The following is an 18,122-nucleotide window of genomic DNA, read 5'->3' as shown; positions in this document are numbered from 1 at the left end:
AGTGGGTGTGGACATGTGTTTGTGTGTGTTTTGTTTTATTTAATTGCTGTGGTCAAAGATTAAATCGGTCTTTAGCTTCAGGGACGTTTACACGTATAAGGAAGATTCATTGAAACAGGAAGGAGTTATCGCTTCTGATTAATGCCCTGGCACTAAGCGCTTTGTTTGTTGTTTTTATTAAGGTGGCGCGGTATTAATTATTTATGTGCAATAAACCGGAGGTGATGAGTAACATTTACAAGGGCACACTTACAGATCAATATGTCAACAAATGTTTTTCCGTTGTTCTTACAATTTTAGCAATGAGGTGAAAGCAGTGAATTCATTAAATAAACAAATGCAGAGTTGTGCTACGTTAGTAACACAGAGTAACTTTTTAATAGCTTATAAATAGTTTGAATTAGTTTATTACTTTTTCTTTTCTTTCTTTGTTTGTATTTCTTAACAACCAAAAATAAAAACATTCATTAATGATGCCATGTGGTATTTTACTTGCTGTTGTAATATCAATTATATTTTAGTAAACCAACATATGTAGGTACATTACTATTTGAAAGTCTGGCAAGTAAGAGTATGGGCATTTGTTTGTTTTAAAAAATGTTTTGATATTAACTAAGGCTGCATTTATTTGACAAAATAGTAAGGATGTCCAGATCCAATCACGTTATCAGAAATTAGGCTCGATCATGTGGTTTCAGACTCGACTGGAATTAGACGTTACCTCCCAATCAGGAATCGAATATACATGTATGTACATTTTTGAACACTTCTACAGTTTTGCGTAGGCACAGATTTACACCTCGTTCTTGACTTCCGTTAGAAACAGCTACGCGTGTTGAATGACATCACTTAATTGCAGAGATGCTATTAGTTAAATGCTGGGAAAGTAGAACACTGAAGCATGAGTATTTGGTAAAGTCTAGATACTGTAGAATTCAGCTGCGTATACACACATCAATATAGCATCATTTTTGTCACACTGTATAACAATAATTGATATTTTTACAGTACTGTGAGGATTGGGTTTAGGGTTGGGGTGGGGGTAGATAATAAAAAATAAAAAAATTTTGGTAATATAATAAATAACATTAAATAATACTCTCTACAACTACTGTTTTTTACATCACTATGATGGTTGGGTTTATTGTAGGGGTAGACATTAATAAAATACAATTAATGGGAAATTTATTAAATGTTATTAATAATTATCGTTAACTTTCAATCAACCATATTAGTCTAGCAACAGCCCAAGCATGTCTGCAGTCTGAAGGTATTATAAAGTTAATGACGACAACATTGCCATAGCAAACTGTGAGATATGTCAACTTGGGATTGCAGGAGGTGAAGAATTGATGTCATTTATTACTTGACTGTTCAAGCTACCTCACTGAAGTGCTCTGTTTGTTGACAAAGTTGTTGAATGTTAAAAAAAGATGAATTAAATAATGTTTCTTGGCTCTTATTTATTCTATTTGTATGTATTATAGAAGTATCGGATTGGATTTCGGTATCAGTAGATACTCAAAATCAAATAACTTTGACTCAAGGGCAAAAAAAACTGATCAGGATATCCCTACAAAATAGCGAGACTGAAATAATACTATTAGTTAATTTGATTTTTTTAAATATTTTATTTATTTTAATTCATTTTAATTTAATTTTGCAGTTTACTTAATCTTTTTTAGTACTCTTTCTGTATTATTTTAGAAAAGTTAAAATTTTTTAGATCCTTTTATAATTTTAAAAGGTAGATAAAAATGGGGGGAAGAAATTTTTTTTTTTTATTATTTGTCATGGTAAATAAATAATGACCAAAGTTAGATTTTGGCTGAACGTGCCCTTAAAAGGAAGCTGAACATTATTTTGTGTGTTTGTCTGAGTGTGTGAACACTCACTGCAGCGGGACAAAGGGGGTCGAGTGACTGTATCTGAACGGGTGCATCTCCCTTGAGCGTAAACCCGAGGTCTCTGTCCTGCAGTATGAGCCTGATGGTGCGCGGAGCTGTCCACCTCTGCTTCGCTGAAAACACTGACAAAGGCCCCTGCAAAACACAAATACAACAGCAAATCACTATAGCAACTCACCAAAGTCCAAGACACACAGGCTGTTTTTAACTTAAGCCTGCCTGCCACCCTGCTCGCCCTTGGCTATAAATCCAACTCTGCTGGTCATCCAAACATTTGGCTTACTGGTACGCCGACTACACACAGTATATGTGAAAGACTGGTCATATGGTGCAGAACGTTTATTTCATATTGTTATGAAACACTGTCATCTGAGGTGATGATGAACTGTTTAAGGCACCGGTGTTCTCATATGAGAGGCCTCTGCCAAGTCCCATAGGGGCACATGGGTCTTTCAGTTAGAATAACTCATACAAACACTAAAATTAAACCAACAGGGTATTTGTTTAACTTAAACAGAAGTACCAGAGCTAAGATTGGAGGTTATTTGAACAAAAAAATAAAGTACAATAAAAATGAATACAGGGGGAAAAAATTAATTGAAATATTAAGGCAAGAAGCACAAAAGCACTGTTCACACACCTGTTGATTTGAAGATTTTGGCTTTTTGGCTATTAATAAAGTATTAGGAATGTATGTATTTTGTGTTGGCCACTCTTTGTATAACCCTGTGTTACTTTGTGGTTTGCCATCTGTTTATTTCTAATGAGTCTCCTGTTTTTGTTACTGGAAACTAGTTCAGTAAAAAGAAAGAAGAAATGCTTGCATGCGTTTAGTTTTTTTTTCAGAAGAAAGAAAAAAGTAGTTCCTAATGCAAAAGGATTTTTGGACTTTTGGATTTTCTTTTTTCTATACACGATTATGCTGTTGAACTGTTTGCACACCTACCACCAGTGCCGATATACAGCCACATCGCTCTGCTACTCGTGCAATATTGCTCATATATACTTCAAATTTAAACCTATTGCATATGTTCAAATAATACCTCATTTGCATATTTAAAACAACATTTAGAAAACTTATAATACAAAAAAAGTTAGCAAATGTAATCAATGGACTGGGGAATTATGATAAAAATTAGTTTTTGTATTTTGGGAATTATGATAAAAATTAGTTGTTGTATTTTTTTACCCTATTTGTTTGCATTAATGTTGCATTTGGTTGACCCCTTTCTCAGAAAGGTCATTCGATTTAATAAGGACTTGTTAAATAAGCGGGTCATCTGGTACAAGATTTCAGCAGTGATTCTTTGAACTCTCTGAAGGTCGCTCAGACATCTGAAAGCGGTAAAACACAAACATACTCTCCCATAAAACTGACCACATCATAAACTCTGCCTCCATCACCTGAATTACCCTGCTGCCCACAGCCCGAGGGAACGGAACATACACGTCACTGTGGTTCTCCAATGTTCCTGATCCGAACACCAGATTTACAGTTCTAAGAGTCGCAACGGTTCTACCAGTTATACTGAATTTAATCACAGACGAACACTTGGTGTTACAGTTCAACACAAAGAGTGACAGTTAATGACATTTTTGCTAAATAATCAAGGGTTATGATTTAAAGGGTTGATTTATTAGTCCAAGGGTTATTAGTTATTAGTTTAAGGGTTGATTTATTAGTCCAAGGGTTATTAGTTATTAGTTTAAGGGTTGATTTATTAGTCCTGATGTCATATTGACGAAAAATGTCACAATAAAACCCAATGAAACTCCCAATAAGAAGGTTGTAAAAATGATTTATAAACCTGTAAACATGTTTGCATTTCTGCACTTCTGATACCATCATCTCAAAGTTACTGGGTTTTAAGACCAATGTTGTCAACAAGTTTAGTGATGTTAAACTCATGAAAACATTGTGTAGCTATTTTAATTTTTTTAGTCAGAACACAGATTTTCTTAATTAAAGAAACATTTAAGAATATTTTGCTTTTGTTAGTCTCAAAAATATTTTCAACAATAAGCCAAAATACAACTACAAAAAAGTCTTGACATAAACATGACGACAATACTCGAAACTTGATTCCTCATGAAATCAAATGTTTTCAGGAGGAGCCAAGTTTTTAATACACCAGCATATTTACCTTCAGCAAACCACTCAGTATCAGGTAGCCATTGATGTTTGCGGACAAATAGTGTACGATTTTTGAGCAACAGTCGAATAAGGGTTAGAAGTTTGTGCAAAGCTCAGCATGAAGTAAGAAGTTTAGAGAAATGCAATTGTGTACCACCCCAAATTCATATTCAAACAAGGGTTATTAACATTAGTACAGTAAAACAGTGAGTATAATACTGTACAGACTGACCAAACAGAAATGGATAAATAAAGCACAAATGTCATCGCAAACTGATTACAGTTTTTTAACCTGTTTGGCCAGTGTGTACAGGTCAATCAACATGGGTCTGTTCAACAGCACACAAGCTCACGGGACACTTAGATAAGTTATTTTGTGCACTAATAAGCAAATTTGCAAGAGCGTTCATGTGCTGTGAAAAGAGCTCAAAATGTCAGAGTAAAATTAGTAACCCACATACCAGCCGCTGGAAAAGGTCTGTGACTTTCACCTTGGTGGCCGCTGGAATCTCCATCTCAGCTTTCTTTTCCGTTTTAGCTAACAGAGCAAAAAGGAAAACAACGTTAATGCATGTCAAACTAAATTACATAACCGATGCTGATCTCAGCTTCTTTTCTGAGAATCTCAAACAGAACCAATTGCACTGTTCAAACTGAAATGCTTTGGTAAAACTCAATACAGATTACATTTTACATTTAAACTACAGTAAATTTAACCATTTTAAACTTAAACAACAAAAAAAACTACAGTAGAAATGCAGTTTATGCATTGAGCGTAACATCAATTTCTATTAATTCAATCATGTGGGAGATTAAGAGGAGTTTAAACATTTGTTTACATCAGGTAGTAAAATGTTTGACAAATGTCCTAGGACACACCCAGATGCATACATGTTTATAATACATTAGTGTTAATAAAAAGAGCCATGCATGCTATACTTTCCATTCCATGACTTGCAACTATACACATTTATATCCATGAGAATGCAACTGTTCCAAAGTCATCATAAAAACTGGAACATTATTGTATAAATGTGACCAACAAAAGGTGGTTTTTTCAATGCATGAACATACAGCTGAATTAAAAGAACTGCACATTTCAAACTTACAGTAATGCAGTAAAATTAAGCAAATATATATTTTACATTTTGGCTGTGTTGAATTATGATTTTTAAATACGACACAAGTCTAGTGTACATTACTTGACTGACCAATAAACATTTTAACTCTGATTCTGTTCTAATAAAACGGTGGTTCCAATAGTGTCCATCTCTGACTTACAGATAATATCTGGTGCAAGCATGTAGTCTGTGAACTCGTCTTCCTTGTCGTTTTGTTCGAACTTAGTGAGAGAGCGATTGAGGCTAGCACGCAGGATGTCACTCAGGATGTCCAGTTTTTGCAGGTGTCGACAGCGACAATGTGTGCGGATGGCCTCTTCGTGTCCCATGATGGAGCGCTGTAGATGAGCTTTACCTGAGTGTCACAGAGAGAAATTATTATTGTGCTACAGTGGATTATCCCATATTTACATCTGTCTAACAGGTCAAGATGCTGTGTTGAGTAAAGCTATTTTCTTTAAGTACTGTAGTACATTACAATCTTAAACCTACTTTAAAAAAGGGAAAATAACTAGTGCTGGGCAAAAATTGATCACAAGTAATCAAATCCAAAATACAAGTTGTTTTGACATGATTCAAGTGCGCGTATTGTGTGTATTTATTTAGTATATATATATATACACTCCCCAAGCCACTTTGTTTGGTACACCCGTCTAACTGCTCATTAACACAAATTTCTAATTACCCAATCACATGGCAGCAACTCAGTGCATTTACTGTAGGCATGTAGACCTGGTCGAGACTGCTTCAGTTCAAAATGAGCATCAGAATAGGGAAGAAAGGTGACTTTTAAGCAATTATTTTTTTCAATTCCAATTTTTTAAGAATGGTCTTAAAAAAGAAAATATCCAGTGAGCGGCAAGTCTGTGGACGCAAATGCCTTCTTGATGCCAAAGGTCAGAGAATGACCAGACTGGTTTAAGCTAATAGAAAAGTCAACAGTAACTCAAATAACCACTCGTTACAACCGAGGAATGCAGAAGAGCATCTCTGAATGCACAACATGTCCAACCTTCAGGCAAATGGGCTACAGTAGCAGAAGACCACACCGGGTGTCACTCCTGTCAGCTAAGAACAGGAAACCGAGGCTACAATTTGCACAGGCTCACCAAAATTGCACAATAGAAGATTGGAGAAACGTTGCCTGGTCTGATGAGTCTCGATACCTGCTGAGACATTCGGATGGTAGGGTCAGAATTTGGCATCAACAACATTAAAGCATGGATCCATCCTGCCTTCAGACTGGTGGTGGTGGTGTAATGGTGAGGGGAATATTTTCTTGGCACACTTTGGGCCCATTAGTACCAATTGAGCAGTCAACTCCACAGCCTACCTGAGTATTGTTGCTGTCCATGTCCATCCCTTTATGACCACAGCGTACCATTCTGATGGCTACTTCCAGCAGGATAACGCGCCATGTCATAAAGCGTGAATCATCTCAGTCTGGTTTCTTGAACATGACAATGAGTTCACTGTACTCAAATGGCCTTCACAGTCACCAGAGCTTAATCTAATAGAGCACATTTAGGATGTGGTGGAACGGGAGATTCTCATCATGGATGTGCAGCCAAAAGATCTGCAGCAACTCTATGAAGCATTAATGTAATCTCTAAGGAATATTTCAAGTACTTTAATGAATCTATGCTACGAAGGATTAAGGCAGTTCTGAAGACAAAAGGGGGTCAAACCCAGTACGAGTAAGGTGTACCTAATAAAGTGGCCGGTGAGTGTAAATAAACAGGCATGCATATGATTGAAAAATGATTTATATTTAGATATAAAATATATCTTTGTATGATACAAATTAAATATGAACTTAAATATCTATGTAAGAAAGTTGTTATGTATAGTGTTGTTACCATGCATCACATAATACATAATAAATATATATAATACACAAACATATACAACGTAAAACAAACTTTTATCTTAGATGCGATTGATCACGATTAATTTTTGCCCAGCACTACAAGTAACATATCACAGTAATGTGAAAGAATGTAAGTAAAACCTTGAAGACTGTAATATATATTACTTAAAAAAAATAACTTTACCCAACACTGTCTACACATAAGAGCCTCTCACCTATCCTCCGTCTCTCATCCTTGTTCTTCAGGATGTCAAGAGGAGAGCGTCCCTCTGGCATGGCATCATACAGCTGTGAGAGAGCCTTCTCTTGCTTGTCCTCATCATCACTGGGATTCACTACACATACAGTACATCTATATTTAAACACTGCATTGTTTTGTTCAATACAACAGGATCAATGCACTGTACATTCTTGTACATTATAATGCATCCCACCGAGGCCATGCTAAATGTTATGGCATTTACACGTCCCATTGTGTGCGTGTGTGTGTGTGTTCAGTCTGCTGTGTCCAAATGAGCTCATTATCAGACAAAACTGCTTGTCATGGAGATGTTAAAAACACAAGGAGGAGAGGAGGGTGGGGGGTGGCTGTTTGGATAACAACGAAAATGTTACATAATCCTATTTGTTCTGGCAGCGTCTATAAGCAGACTGTCAAAAGTAGACTGAGATACTGAACCGTCTCTGCCTTTCATCTGCCTCCCTATTATCGTCCTCAAAAAAAATAAGCTCCCTGGAATAAATTCCAGCAAATGGCTGATACCCAAATCCTTCTTTACTCTCCCAAGAAAAAAGAAACAGTTTCTATGAACGAGACACAAAGGTAACCTTTCATAGTTCAAGTGGGCTGTCAGCCAATGAGAGGTGGCCAAGAGCTGTGATTGGCTGCTTTACTTACACTGGTGGTCTAGCAGAGCGGTGGACACAAAGTAATGGGCCAAAGAGTTGTAGTGATTGATCTTGAGCTGGGACATGGTGGTCCAGAAAAAGGGCACGTTCTTCGTAATGGGGGTCTCGATCATGGACTGGTGCACTTGAGCGTATGTCTCTGCCACCTGGGAACAGAAAGGAGAGAAGGCTAAATGTTACGACTACTCAAGACAGAGGTGGAACTCTAGGCTGTAAAACAGACACACTTAAATCTTAAAACACAAATGTTTCCTCTTACCAATACAGAGAATAACAGTTAGAATAGTGAGAACATCAAATTAAAACAAAAAACGAGGTTCATTACATTATTTTTTTTGGTTTGGAAAAGTCTCTTATGCTCACCAAAGGTGAATAATTTTAATCAAGTGAAAAAATGCAGTGAAATACTATTTGAATGTTAATAAAACGGTTGAATTATCATTCAGAAACCATTAAAATATGTTGATTTGATGAAACATTAAATAATAACAATATGGAAACATTTGCGCTGCCTAATATTTTTAGCACTGGATTCTTTTGATCAACTAAAAGTTCAAAACCAATGCATTTATTTAAAATATGAATATTTAATCTCATTACAAATGTATTTGCACAATAAAATAACTGATTTCTTAAAAAAAAATACTGACATCTGTAATATAACTGGTAGTATAAGCAGAGTAATAAAAACTAAACCAATAGTACTGCTTAATATTTACAAAAGCACACCATTTTGCCATATAAAATCAATTTCTGTGTTTCAAATTTAAGACTTTTTAAGACCATGAAGAATGAAATTTCAGACTTGTATAGGGCTAAATGCTACAGATTTTTTTTTTAATGGCCCAGCAAAAAAAAAAATCTAATTAATTATTTTTAGCCACATATTTTAAATGTGTCAAAACAAGCAGATCTTAGTCGCATACATAAATTTTCATTCATTCATTTTCTTTTTGGCTTAGTCCAGTAGTTCGCAAACATTTTTCATCAAGTACCACCTCAGAAAAAAATTGTCTCTCCAAGTACCACCAAAATGAGCAGTATTGAAATACAATAGCGTAGTAGGCTCAGTAAAGCAGCTACAACTCTGCACAGTTACAAAAACGTGGCAGATTACCTCAGAAATATAGGCTTTATGTCATATATGGCATATTATATACATCATTTTTTATACATTTTTAAATGTGTGTAGCATGTACATGACATACATCAAACCTCCGCGTACCACTAGAAGGAAGCCTGCGTACCACTAGTCGTACACGTACCACAGTTTGAGAACCACTGGCTTCGTCCATTTATTAATCTGGGATCGTTACAGCGCAATGAACCACCAATTTTTATTCAACATAACATACAAAAAAATCTTTAAAAACTAATTGTTTGCACAACAGACTGTTATAATATTAGTTATGAATAGTTTTGCTAAAGGTTTTATTGAGATGTGTTGTTGGTGACTGGATGCGTGTTGGATTGATTGGGTAGCTTCACTAAAAAAAAGAACATTAAGACCTGTTTAAGACCTACAAGACAATATTTCAGTGAAATTAAGACTTTAAGTCCTAAAATTGTCTTTTTTAAATTTAAGACTTAAGACCCTGCAGATACCCTGTTAAATGTAAACAACGCAAACCTTTCTGCCAATTCATTTTAAGATTTAAATTATTAGATTACATTTACATAAATACACATTTACCTTAAATCTCAACCAATACACTGTAAAACTCAAGTCAACTTTATCAAATGAAATGAGTGTATTTAACTCCAAGTTTACTGAAAAGTAATCCTCCTCATTTGAAAAGAGTTTTGAACTCGGTGTTGAAGGTAATCAGTTAAATAAATATCTCATTACTTCAACTTAAATGGAGAAAGTTTAATGTACTCCTAAAGATTAGCATTTTAACTAAAATCAAACAGAATAAGTGGGCTTAACTTATTGGGTTTTATAGTACTCAGTTGGTTAGAGTTCTCTTCATTTATTGGGTTTTATTGTGCTCAAATTGCCTAATTTGCTCAAATAGAATAAGTTCACAGTACTCATTAGGATTAGTTTTTAAACTTGAATGATTTGTTGCAATCGGTTTTCTCAAATGGTTTGAGTAACCTTAACTTTTTGGGTTTTACAGTGTACCAATATCACCCTTGACCAATAAAATACAGTATAGAAACTTTTAACATTGATTTGATTAAGATATATCGTAAACCTAACTGTAATGTCCCGTTCTAGCCTTTTCTTCAAGCTGAAAACATTAAACAAGTACCTTGGCAGCTTCTTGGGCCATTTTGAGCAGGCAGAAGAACTCATTTCGGATTCCTGGCAGAGTGATCTGCTCAAACAGGCACTCCTGCGCTTGTGCTAGCATCAGCCGGAACAGCATACTCAGCATAGCAGGGCTCATATCATAGCTGGGGGTGTGTGTAAAGGTCTCCTTCAGTAAGTGCAGCACGCCTGCAGCAGAATGAGAACAAAATAAAAAAAAATAGGATAAAATTTAATATCAGAAGGAACAGGACAGGTCAAATGTGATGTGTAGCCTAGGAATACCAAGCATATAGACATAGATTTTCCAAGCACAGAGTTGCTCGAAGTTAATTTTTGTCAAATAATTATGCCAGTTACTGTAAACCTTAACATATTTTTTTTCTTTCCTTAACATGGCATTCCCCACACAATTTTGATATTTTGTTTAAGGACCCTAAAATAATTAAACTATTTGCACAAAAGCACACCACTTTAGGCCACTACTGTATCTCTAACTTTCCCTGTTATATTTGCTTCCAATGTATACATTAAGAAAAGTTGGTAACACCCTAAAATAATGCTCCATTAGATAATGTTTTCACTAACATGAATAACAATGCATTTATTACAGTATTTATTCATCTTGGTTAACATTAATTCATGAAAATAAAATTGTGCATTGTTAATTCATGTTAACACGTAGTGATTACTAATGCTAACAAGCACAACATTGGATTTTAATAATGCATTAGTAAATGATGATTAATAAATGCTGTACAAGATTGTTCATACTTTATATTAGTAAATACATTAAGTAACATTAAATATTGGACTTTTAAAAAGTGTTATGGAAATATTTAGATAAAAATGTCTTAACATTTTTTGGCTCAAGCAAAACAGCACAACCGTTTCCTCTATTTAATGCTTTTCATATGCATGTGAGTTTATAATTAATGACATCAGTATCTCAGGCTAATTTAATGGCAAAAACTGTTTAGAAAATACTACTCAGAAAAAAAGTATAGTAAAAACAGCAAATAAACAAACAATCTATAGGGAAATATGGCTTACAAGACACATGTCGCTCTTTGACCAAAATATGTGGCTCTCCAGCAGTCTCCCTTCAATAGTATTTTGCTATTATTATAATAATAATTATTATTATTATTATAACCGTCACTAGAAATCCAAAAATTTCCAATTGAAAATACAATTACAATTCACTTTTAATGCGTGTGTGTGTGGCGCAGTGAATAAACTTGAATTGCAACACCAATAAAGGGCATACTACCTACATTTCTATGGAAACCTCATGCACGTAACATCAAACAACATTCATGAGTGATGATGGCGAACAGAATAAAATTCTGTAAATTGTCCTTTCTTCATTCATGGACTTATATGTGTTTATTTTTGAGTTGTGCTTGACATAAATTAATATATATTCTAAAACTATGGCTCTTTAAAAAATGCATTTGCTAAAAAATCTTTGATGAAAAAAGGGTTGCAAACCCCTGCTCTGACACATTTTCTGGCAAAATCATACAGAATAACTCAAACAAAATAAACATTTTTGTAAGCACAGAGATCTTACAGATAAAAAAAGACTTGTGGGACAGTGTGTCGATCAATCTCTGTCATAATCACAACTATGAAAAAAGCGACAGAGATTATATTTGTCCCTTCTTTCCGGTGGACATTTACAAAACATTCTGTGATGAAAGGCTGCGGGGTTGGATGTTTTGATAGTTTAAGTAAGACAGCCAAAGCACTCTTTGTGCAGCTGTTATTTTAAGGCAGCTACAAAACCAACACAAGCCACCGAGTTCCCATGAGCTTGTGACAGATCTGCTGTCGAGGGGGAAGAATTACATCATGCTCACTCCACCCCGAAACACAACCAAAACCTGAAAATATGGCCTGATCTCATGAGGCAGGAGTCCATCCACGCTTGGTGACAATTTTAGTCACATTCCCACGCAGTGATGTGTCCCATTACTGATGTATCCCCTTACTGATAAATAACCTACTCAAAAGTTCTCACCTGCAGATTTTTGGAAGGCAGCGATGGCGTCCTCGAGTCCTGCTAGTGTCTGTCTGTCAGCACGAGTGCCAATCTGTGAGTAGAGCGCTGCCATGTTAAAGAGCATGCTGGCTTTCTCCAGGGAGATGTTATTCTGGCACACAGGCATGCCAGTGAAGGAGTCATACCTGTGTAGGAAGAAAAAAAATAACTGTGTTAAACATATTTTCACACAGATGATTCAAAGTCAATGATAATGTTTAATTTACCGTATGTATTATTAGGATTTAACTTAATAGGATAGTTCATCTAAAAATGAAAAATCTGCTATCTTTTTTCTTGACTTTTAACTTGTTCCAAACCGGTTTTAAGTTTCTTCCTTCTCTGAAGACAAAAGAAGACATTTTAAAGAATGCAGACAACTGTCACTCAACTGTCACTCACTGACTTCCACTTTGTTTTCTTTCTTAGTATGGATGTCAATGGTTGCCGGTTTTCTATATTCTTCAAAATATCTGCTTTTGTTCATTAATTTTCTTGTCGACTTAGTCCCTTTATTAATCCGGGTTCGCCACAGCGTAATGAACTGCCAACTTATCCAGCAAGTTTTTACGCAGCGGATGCCCTTCCAGCCGCAACCCATCTCTGGGAAACATCCACACACACACATTCACACACACTTATACACTACGGACAATTTAGCCAACCCAATTCACCTGTACTGCATGTCTTTGGACTGTATGGGAAACCGGAGCACCCGGAGGAAACCCAAACAAAGGCAGGGAGATAATGCAAACTCCACACAGAAACACCAACTGAGCCAAGGTTCTAACCAGCGACCCAGCGACCTTCTTGCTGTGTGGTGACAGCACTACCTACTGCGCCACTGCCTCAGCCTATCTGCTTTTGTGTTGTTCAGAAGAAAGTAACTCAACATGCGTTCAGAACCACATGAGGATGAGTAATCAATGAGTAATGTTTCCACATTTTTCATGCATAAGCTAATATTAACTAACAATGAGCAAACACAATTGTTTCAATATTCATTTAATCTTTGCTAACATTAATATGGACAAATACAGTTCAGTGTTAGCTCATGCTAACTCAAGTGCCTTAAATAACATCAACATTACTAATAGATAGTGAAATTAACATTTAGATGCTTTAGAAATATTTCCACTGTTAGCTCATGTTATGTAATGTTGTTATCTAATGTTAACGAATGGAAACTTATATAAAAAGTGTCATCGCATCATTAATAATTCAGCTTAATCTCTCCAGCTTCTTTATTATTCTTTTATTTATCTAGTCACCTCATTTTGTCTCTAGCGTATGAATGAAACAAAAAGTTATTGTATAAACATACAAACAACAAAGCCAGCTTGACAGCCCAGTTGGACCAGTTGTTTCCAGTTGGCATTTCCTCTAATGTGTTGTCATATTTACAGCTGATACAGAACAGCATAAATCCATTACAAACTTATTATTGCTGGTGTGGGCAAGATGCAACCTACCAGGTGAAAAAAATGCCAATCTGACGTGTAGGGGAGAAGAATCGAGTCTCCAGGAAGGAAAGTTGACTGAAGTAGTTGGCAATCAAGTCTACACCAGAATTGTTGCGACTGGGTGTCCGACAAGCCTGAAACACATTTACTAGCATTATTAAGACCCATTGGTTAGCGCAGAACAATTTTTTATCTAGCATAAATATATTCAATTATTTATTAATCAAAGAAGCATAGCTTTCAAAAACAATTTAGAGAATAGCTTAAAGTCTCAAAACTTTCTAACTTTAACTTAAAGAGATCACACAAAACTAAAAATTCTGTCAACATTTACTCACTCTTCACTAGTTCCAATCCTGTTTGACTTTCTTCTGGTAAACACAAAGGAAGGTATTTTGAAGAAAGCAGGAAACCTGTAACCATTGACTTCAATAGAATCTTTCTTAATATGGAAGTCAATGGTTACAAGTATTTTAGCTTGCCTTAAAATAACTTCTTTTGTGTTCAACAGAAGAAAGAAACTCAAAGGATTAGAACCACTTGAGTGTGAGTAAATTTTCATTTTCACTATCCCTTTAAATGTACTTTACATTTTTTAAATGAACAATTTTTTTATCTAGTATGAATATTCATGCCAACCAATATTGCCAACAAATCAGCCAACATGGCACATTACAAAAAAAATAAATAACACATTAAATAAATAATAAATATGACGTTAAAACCACCAGTAGATGGTGTAAAGTCTACTAGTGTCCCAAAAGACGCACCGTACACTATGTACTGTGTAACATGTCATTCAACATCAGACACTGAAGGCACCACCGTGAAATTAAAGCTTAAAGTCCAGAGGGATGATTATACCTGTCTTAGGTCCATGAGGTCATCGATCTGATTCTGGAAGTTTGAGCCATCTTCACTGTAGTGTTCCAGGATGAAGTCCTGTTCAAATAAATCATTTTTGTACCCATTAATTAATATGCCATACACAAGACGTCACATGATCCCGTATTTGCAGGCCTGTTCGCCTTGTTAAACTTGTCTCTAGAAAAACAGACTTGCAATGGCATACTGTCATAACTTCACCTGTAAAAGAGTATGTTATTACAGTTTGGCTAGAAAACAAAAATCCATCCGATTGATCTCCATCTCTCAACATTCATCTCAACGCCCATATATTTACGAGACAATAAGAGATATTCATCAAGGCTTATTAAAGTTTTATTGAGTCCCTGTTTATTATTCTGTGACCTACTTTCCATTTACACTCAGAAAAGCTTTGAAAGCAACCAGACTGCAGGCCTGATAACTGAGGTAAACAGAGGAGGTGCTGTGAAAGAAACCGACCTTGAGAGGAACAGAGAAATCCACATCTTTTGTCTCCTTCAGTCCCAGGGGAATGAGCGGGATGCTGGATGACTCTCTAAAATGAAGACATAGAGAGAGCAGAATTGACTTTAGAAAAGCCATCATGAGAATACATTCAATATTTCTATAAGAAACAGTAAGACTTCAAGGTTGACTTAGAAAAGCCAGTCCTCCTACTGTCTCTGTGACTCAAAAGTGAGTCATGCTTACATGTCCAACTGTATTTGACCCCTGTCATACATTACTAATACTACAACTATTCTCTGTAATCTTTAATTAGCTCTAAGACTGAATCAGCTGATAATGAAGTAAAGGACGCTTTACCCCTACAAGCCGGTTGACCTACTTGGGTTGTAGAAAAGTAATGACCTGTTGCCTGGGTCACAGGTGCATGAGCAAATCTGCAAACTTAGATTAGCACAATACAATGCAATTGTTTCAGTGGTGTCAATGCTTTTGCTATGGTGCTGCTGTTAGTAATGGGCCATGAGCTGAAAGCAGTCTGGGTGAAGACGGATGGGAGAACACATGAGTGTGAGCTGATGAGAGGCAGTCCTGGGCTGCCCTGATTGCGTCTAGATGACTGATAACAGTTGAGCCCCAGTGCGGTTCTGGGAAATGCTTGCAAGAAATATTGTGGAATCGGAGGAAATGACAAAGCAAATATGCCTGTAAATAAAATCCCGTAGGACATAAACAGGGAATTTAGATTTGTTAACATTGGTTATGTATTGTGTGCCATGCTTTATTTTTTTTATAAAGACAATAATGCTTTTATTAAGCAAGACTGCATTAAAATGATCCATAAAAAAGTGTCATGTTATAAAAGGATTCAAACGTTCTGTTGATCATTGAATCCTGAAAAATACTGTAGCTTTTTTGTTTAAAGTAATAAAACAAGTCATTTTAAATAATGACATTTCACAACATTACCATATTTGTTTTTCTTTCTTAATCAAAGAACTGTTGCTTTTAAAAACAATTTAGAAAATTGCTTAAACACTCAAAACTTTATAGCTTTGACAGTCATGTTCAACAACAGGTAAAGTTCACCCAAAAATGCAAATTCTGTCATCTTTTACTCACTCTTCACTTGTTTCAAACCAGTTTGACTTTCTTTCTTCTGTTGAGCTCAAAATAATGTATTTTGAAGAAAGCTGGAAACCTGTAAATCACTGACTTTCATAGACTCTATATTCATAGAGTCAAAAATATCCTACTAAACAAAAATATCCTACTATGAAAATTAATGGTTACCAGTGTTGGCGAAAGTTACTTTAGAAAGTATGCATTACAATATTGAGTCACTCCACAAAAAAATTACTAATTGCATAAATTAATTTCTTTTTATAGAAAGTAATGCGATACATTACTTTTGAGTTACTTTTCTGACCTGGCTGAGGCTTGATCTCTTTCAGAACTTGCAGGGTATTTTTCTTTTTATGAGCTCTGCATTTAATGCCACCCTGTATAACCCACACCTACATTTACCTTTAAAAAAATTTAATAAAAAAGTAGAATAATGTTACCTTCAGAGAACTTCCTGATACTATACATGCAGTGTATACAGATTAATGAAAGTTAAAAGCAATGTGTTTGCTACTTTTGTATTTTTGACTAAATTAGTTCCTTAAATCCCTTTCCATTGAGACTCTAATCCCTTTTTTACCATGTTTTCAAAATAATGAGAATACTTCCATCAAAGAAATGTAAAGCTCTATCTTTTTATTTTTTCTTTGTCTGTTCCTGCAGGGAGCTTATTTTCTCATTGTGTGCGATTCAACGCGATTACACTAATTTTAATAACTATTTTTAAAAGCATATTAAGTAATCCAAAAAGTAAGTCAAGTTACATTTTTAAAAATGTAACTCAAATACTATTACAATTTTTTTTAAGTAATGCGTTACTTGTTACTCAGAAAAGTAATACTATTACGTAACTCTCGTTACTTGTAATGCGTTACCCCCGATACTGATGGTTACAGGTTTTCAGCCTGCTTTAAAATAACTTTATTTTTTGTTTTACAGAAAAAAGAAACTCATAAAGGATTAGAATGACTTGAGTGAGTATGTTTTAATTTTTGGGTGAACCATCACTTTAAATGTACTTCACATGTTTTAATGAACTGGCACTAATTAACATTAAACATTAAAAAAACATTATTAGGGAGCAAGCATACGTTTATGAATAAGAAAGAAATTTACTGTTAATCATTATACAGTTTATTAAATAATGTTAAATTAAAGCACAGTCAAATTAAAGTACGACTAAATTAAACAAACTATGAACAAACAGAGAAAATAAAATTTTATTCATCTACAGTGGTCAGCATAATTTACAGCCCATTTTGAAAATGCATATTTGTATTAATTTCTCAGTGAATATAGGCAATGTATTTTAGTGCATTTAAACAAAACAGGTTTATTAAACAGATGTATTTAGAAAAATAATATTTTAGTCACCAAACATATTTAGAAATTGAAAAATAATACAATTAAAACATGATCAAAAAACGTGATCAAAACATTTCATCAAATTTGTTCTAAAACTATTAAACAACAACCATTCTTATGACAATTTTTTTTTCAATTGTTTAAATCAACTTCAAATGTTCACTACAGTAATACTATTCTCCTACTGGAAACAACATTAGATCATAACAACATGACTTCCATGTTGTGAGTCTAACACCAAAGCACTCATCACAACATTATGCTGTAGCATCCACCACGTTCTTCAGTGCAGTGTGTAATGAGAACTTCAAAGAATGCAAGCCAATCACAGAGCAGAGAACATCCACAGCAGCGAGACACTGAGAACAGAGGACAGGTTTTGTTTCTGTACGCTCTTCAGGCCATGAGAAAAGTTTGTTTCAAAACCAGACAGAGAGGAAAAGAGGGGGGTGCAGGCCAGGGGCATAAAAGAAATGAAAGAATGTGGTTCTGTCCTTACACACAGACACACACACACATATAAAAACAGTAAGCTGGCAACCAGGTGCAATGGAGAATAGTACATTGTGTGTAGCAACAGGAAGACCTTGTT

The 18,122-nt window shown here is 35.1% G+C and overlaps 1 protein-coding gene across 2 annotated transcripts in view; it reads right to left on the bottom strand.

Annotated features, from left to right (window-relative positions):
- rhpn2 (rhophilin, Rho GTPase binding protein 2) overlaps positions 1–18,122 on the bottom strand; it is a 43,985-nt gene that overhangs the window by 5,964 nt on the left and 19,899 nt on the right. Inside the window, exons 4-13 of one of the 2 annotated variants that reach the window (XM_087258792.1) lie at positions 15,056–15,131; positions 14,573–14,650; positions 13,718–13,842; positions 12,225–12,391; positions 10,200–10,387; positions 7,931–8,087; positions 7,248–7,367; positions 5,323–5,517; positions 4,533–4,579; positions 1,896–2,042 (exon numbers count right to left, since the gene is read on the bottom strand). In XM_087258792.1, coding sequence (XP_087114918.1) covers positions 1,896–2,042; positions 4,533–4,579; positions 5,323–5,517; positions 7,248–7,367; positions 7,931–8,087; positions 10,200–10,387; positions 12,225–12,391; positions 13,718–13,842; positions 14,573–14,650; positions 15,056–15,131 — 1,300 coding nt within the window. 2 annotated transcript variants of the gene reach the window in all.

Source organism: Danio rerio, chromosome 7 (genome assembly GCF_052040795.2).
Source record: "Danio rerio strain M-AB ecotype USA chromosome 7, GRCz13ab, whole genome shotgun sequence".
Classification (NCBI taxonomy): Eukaryota; Metazoa; Chordata; class Actinopteri; order Cypriniformes; family Danionidae; genus Danio; species Danio rerio.
Note: the sequence above shows the minus strand (reverse complement) of the source record. Positions and strands in the feature narration are given on the sequence as shown.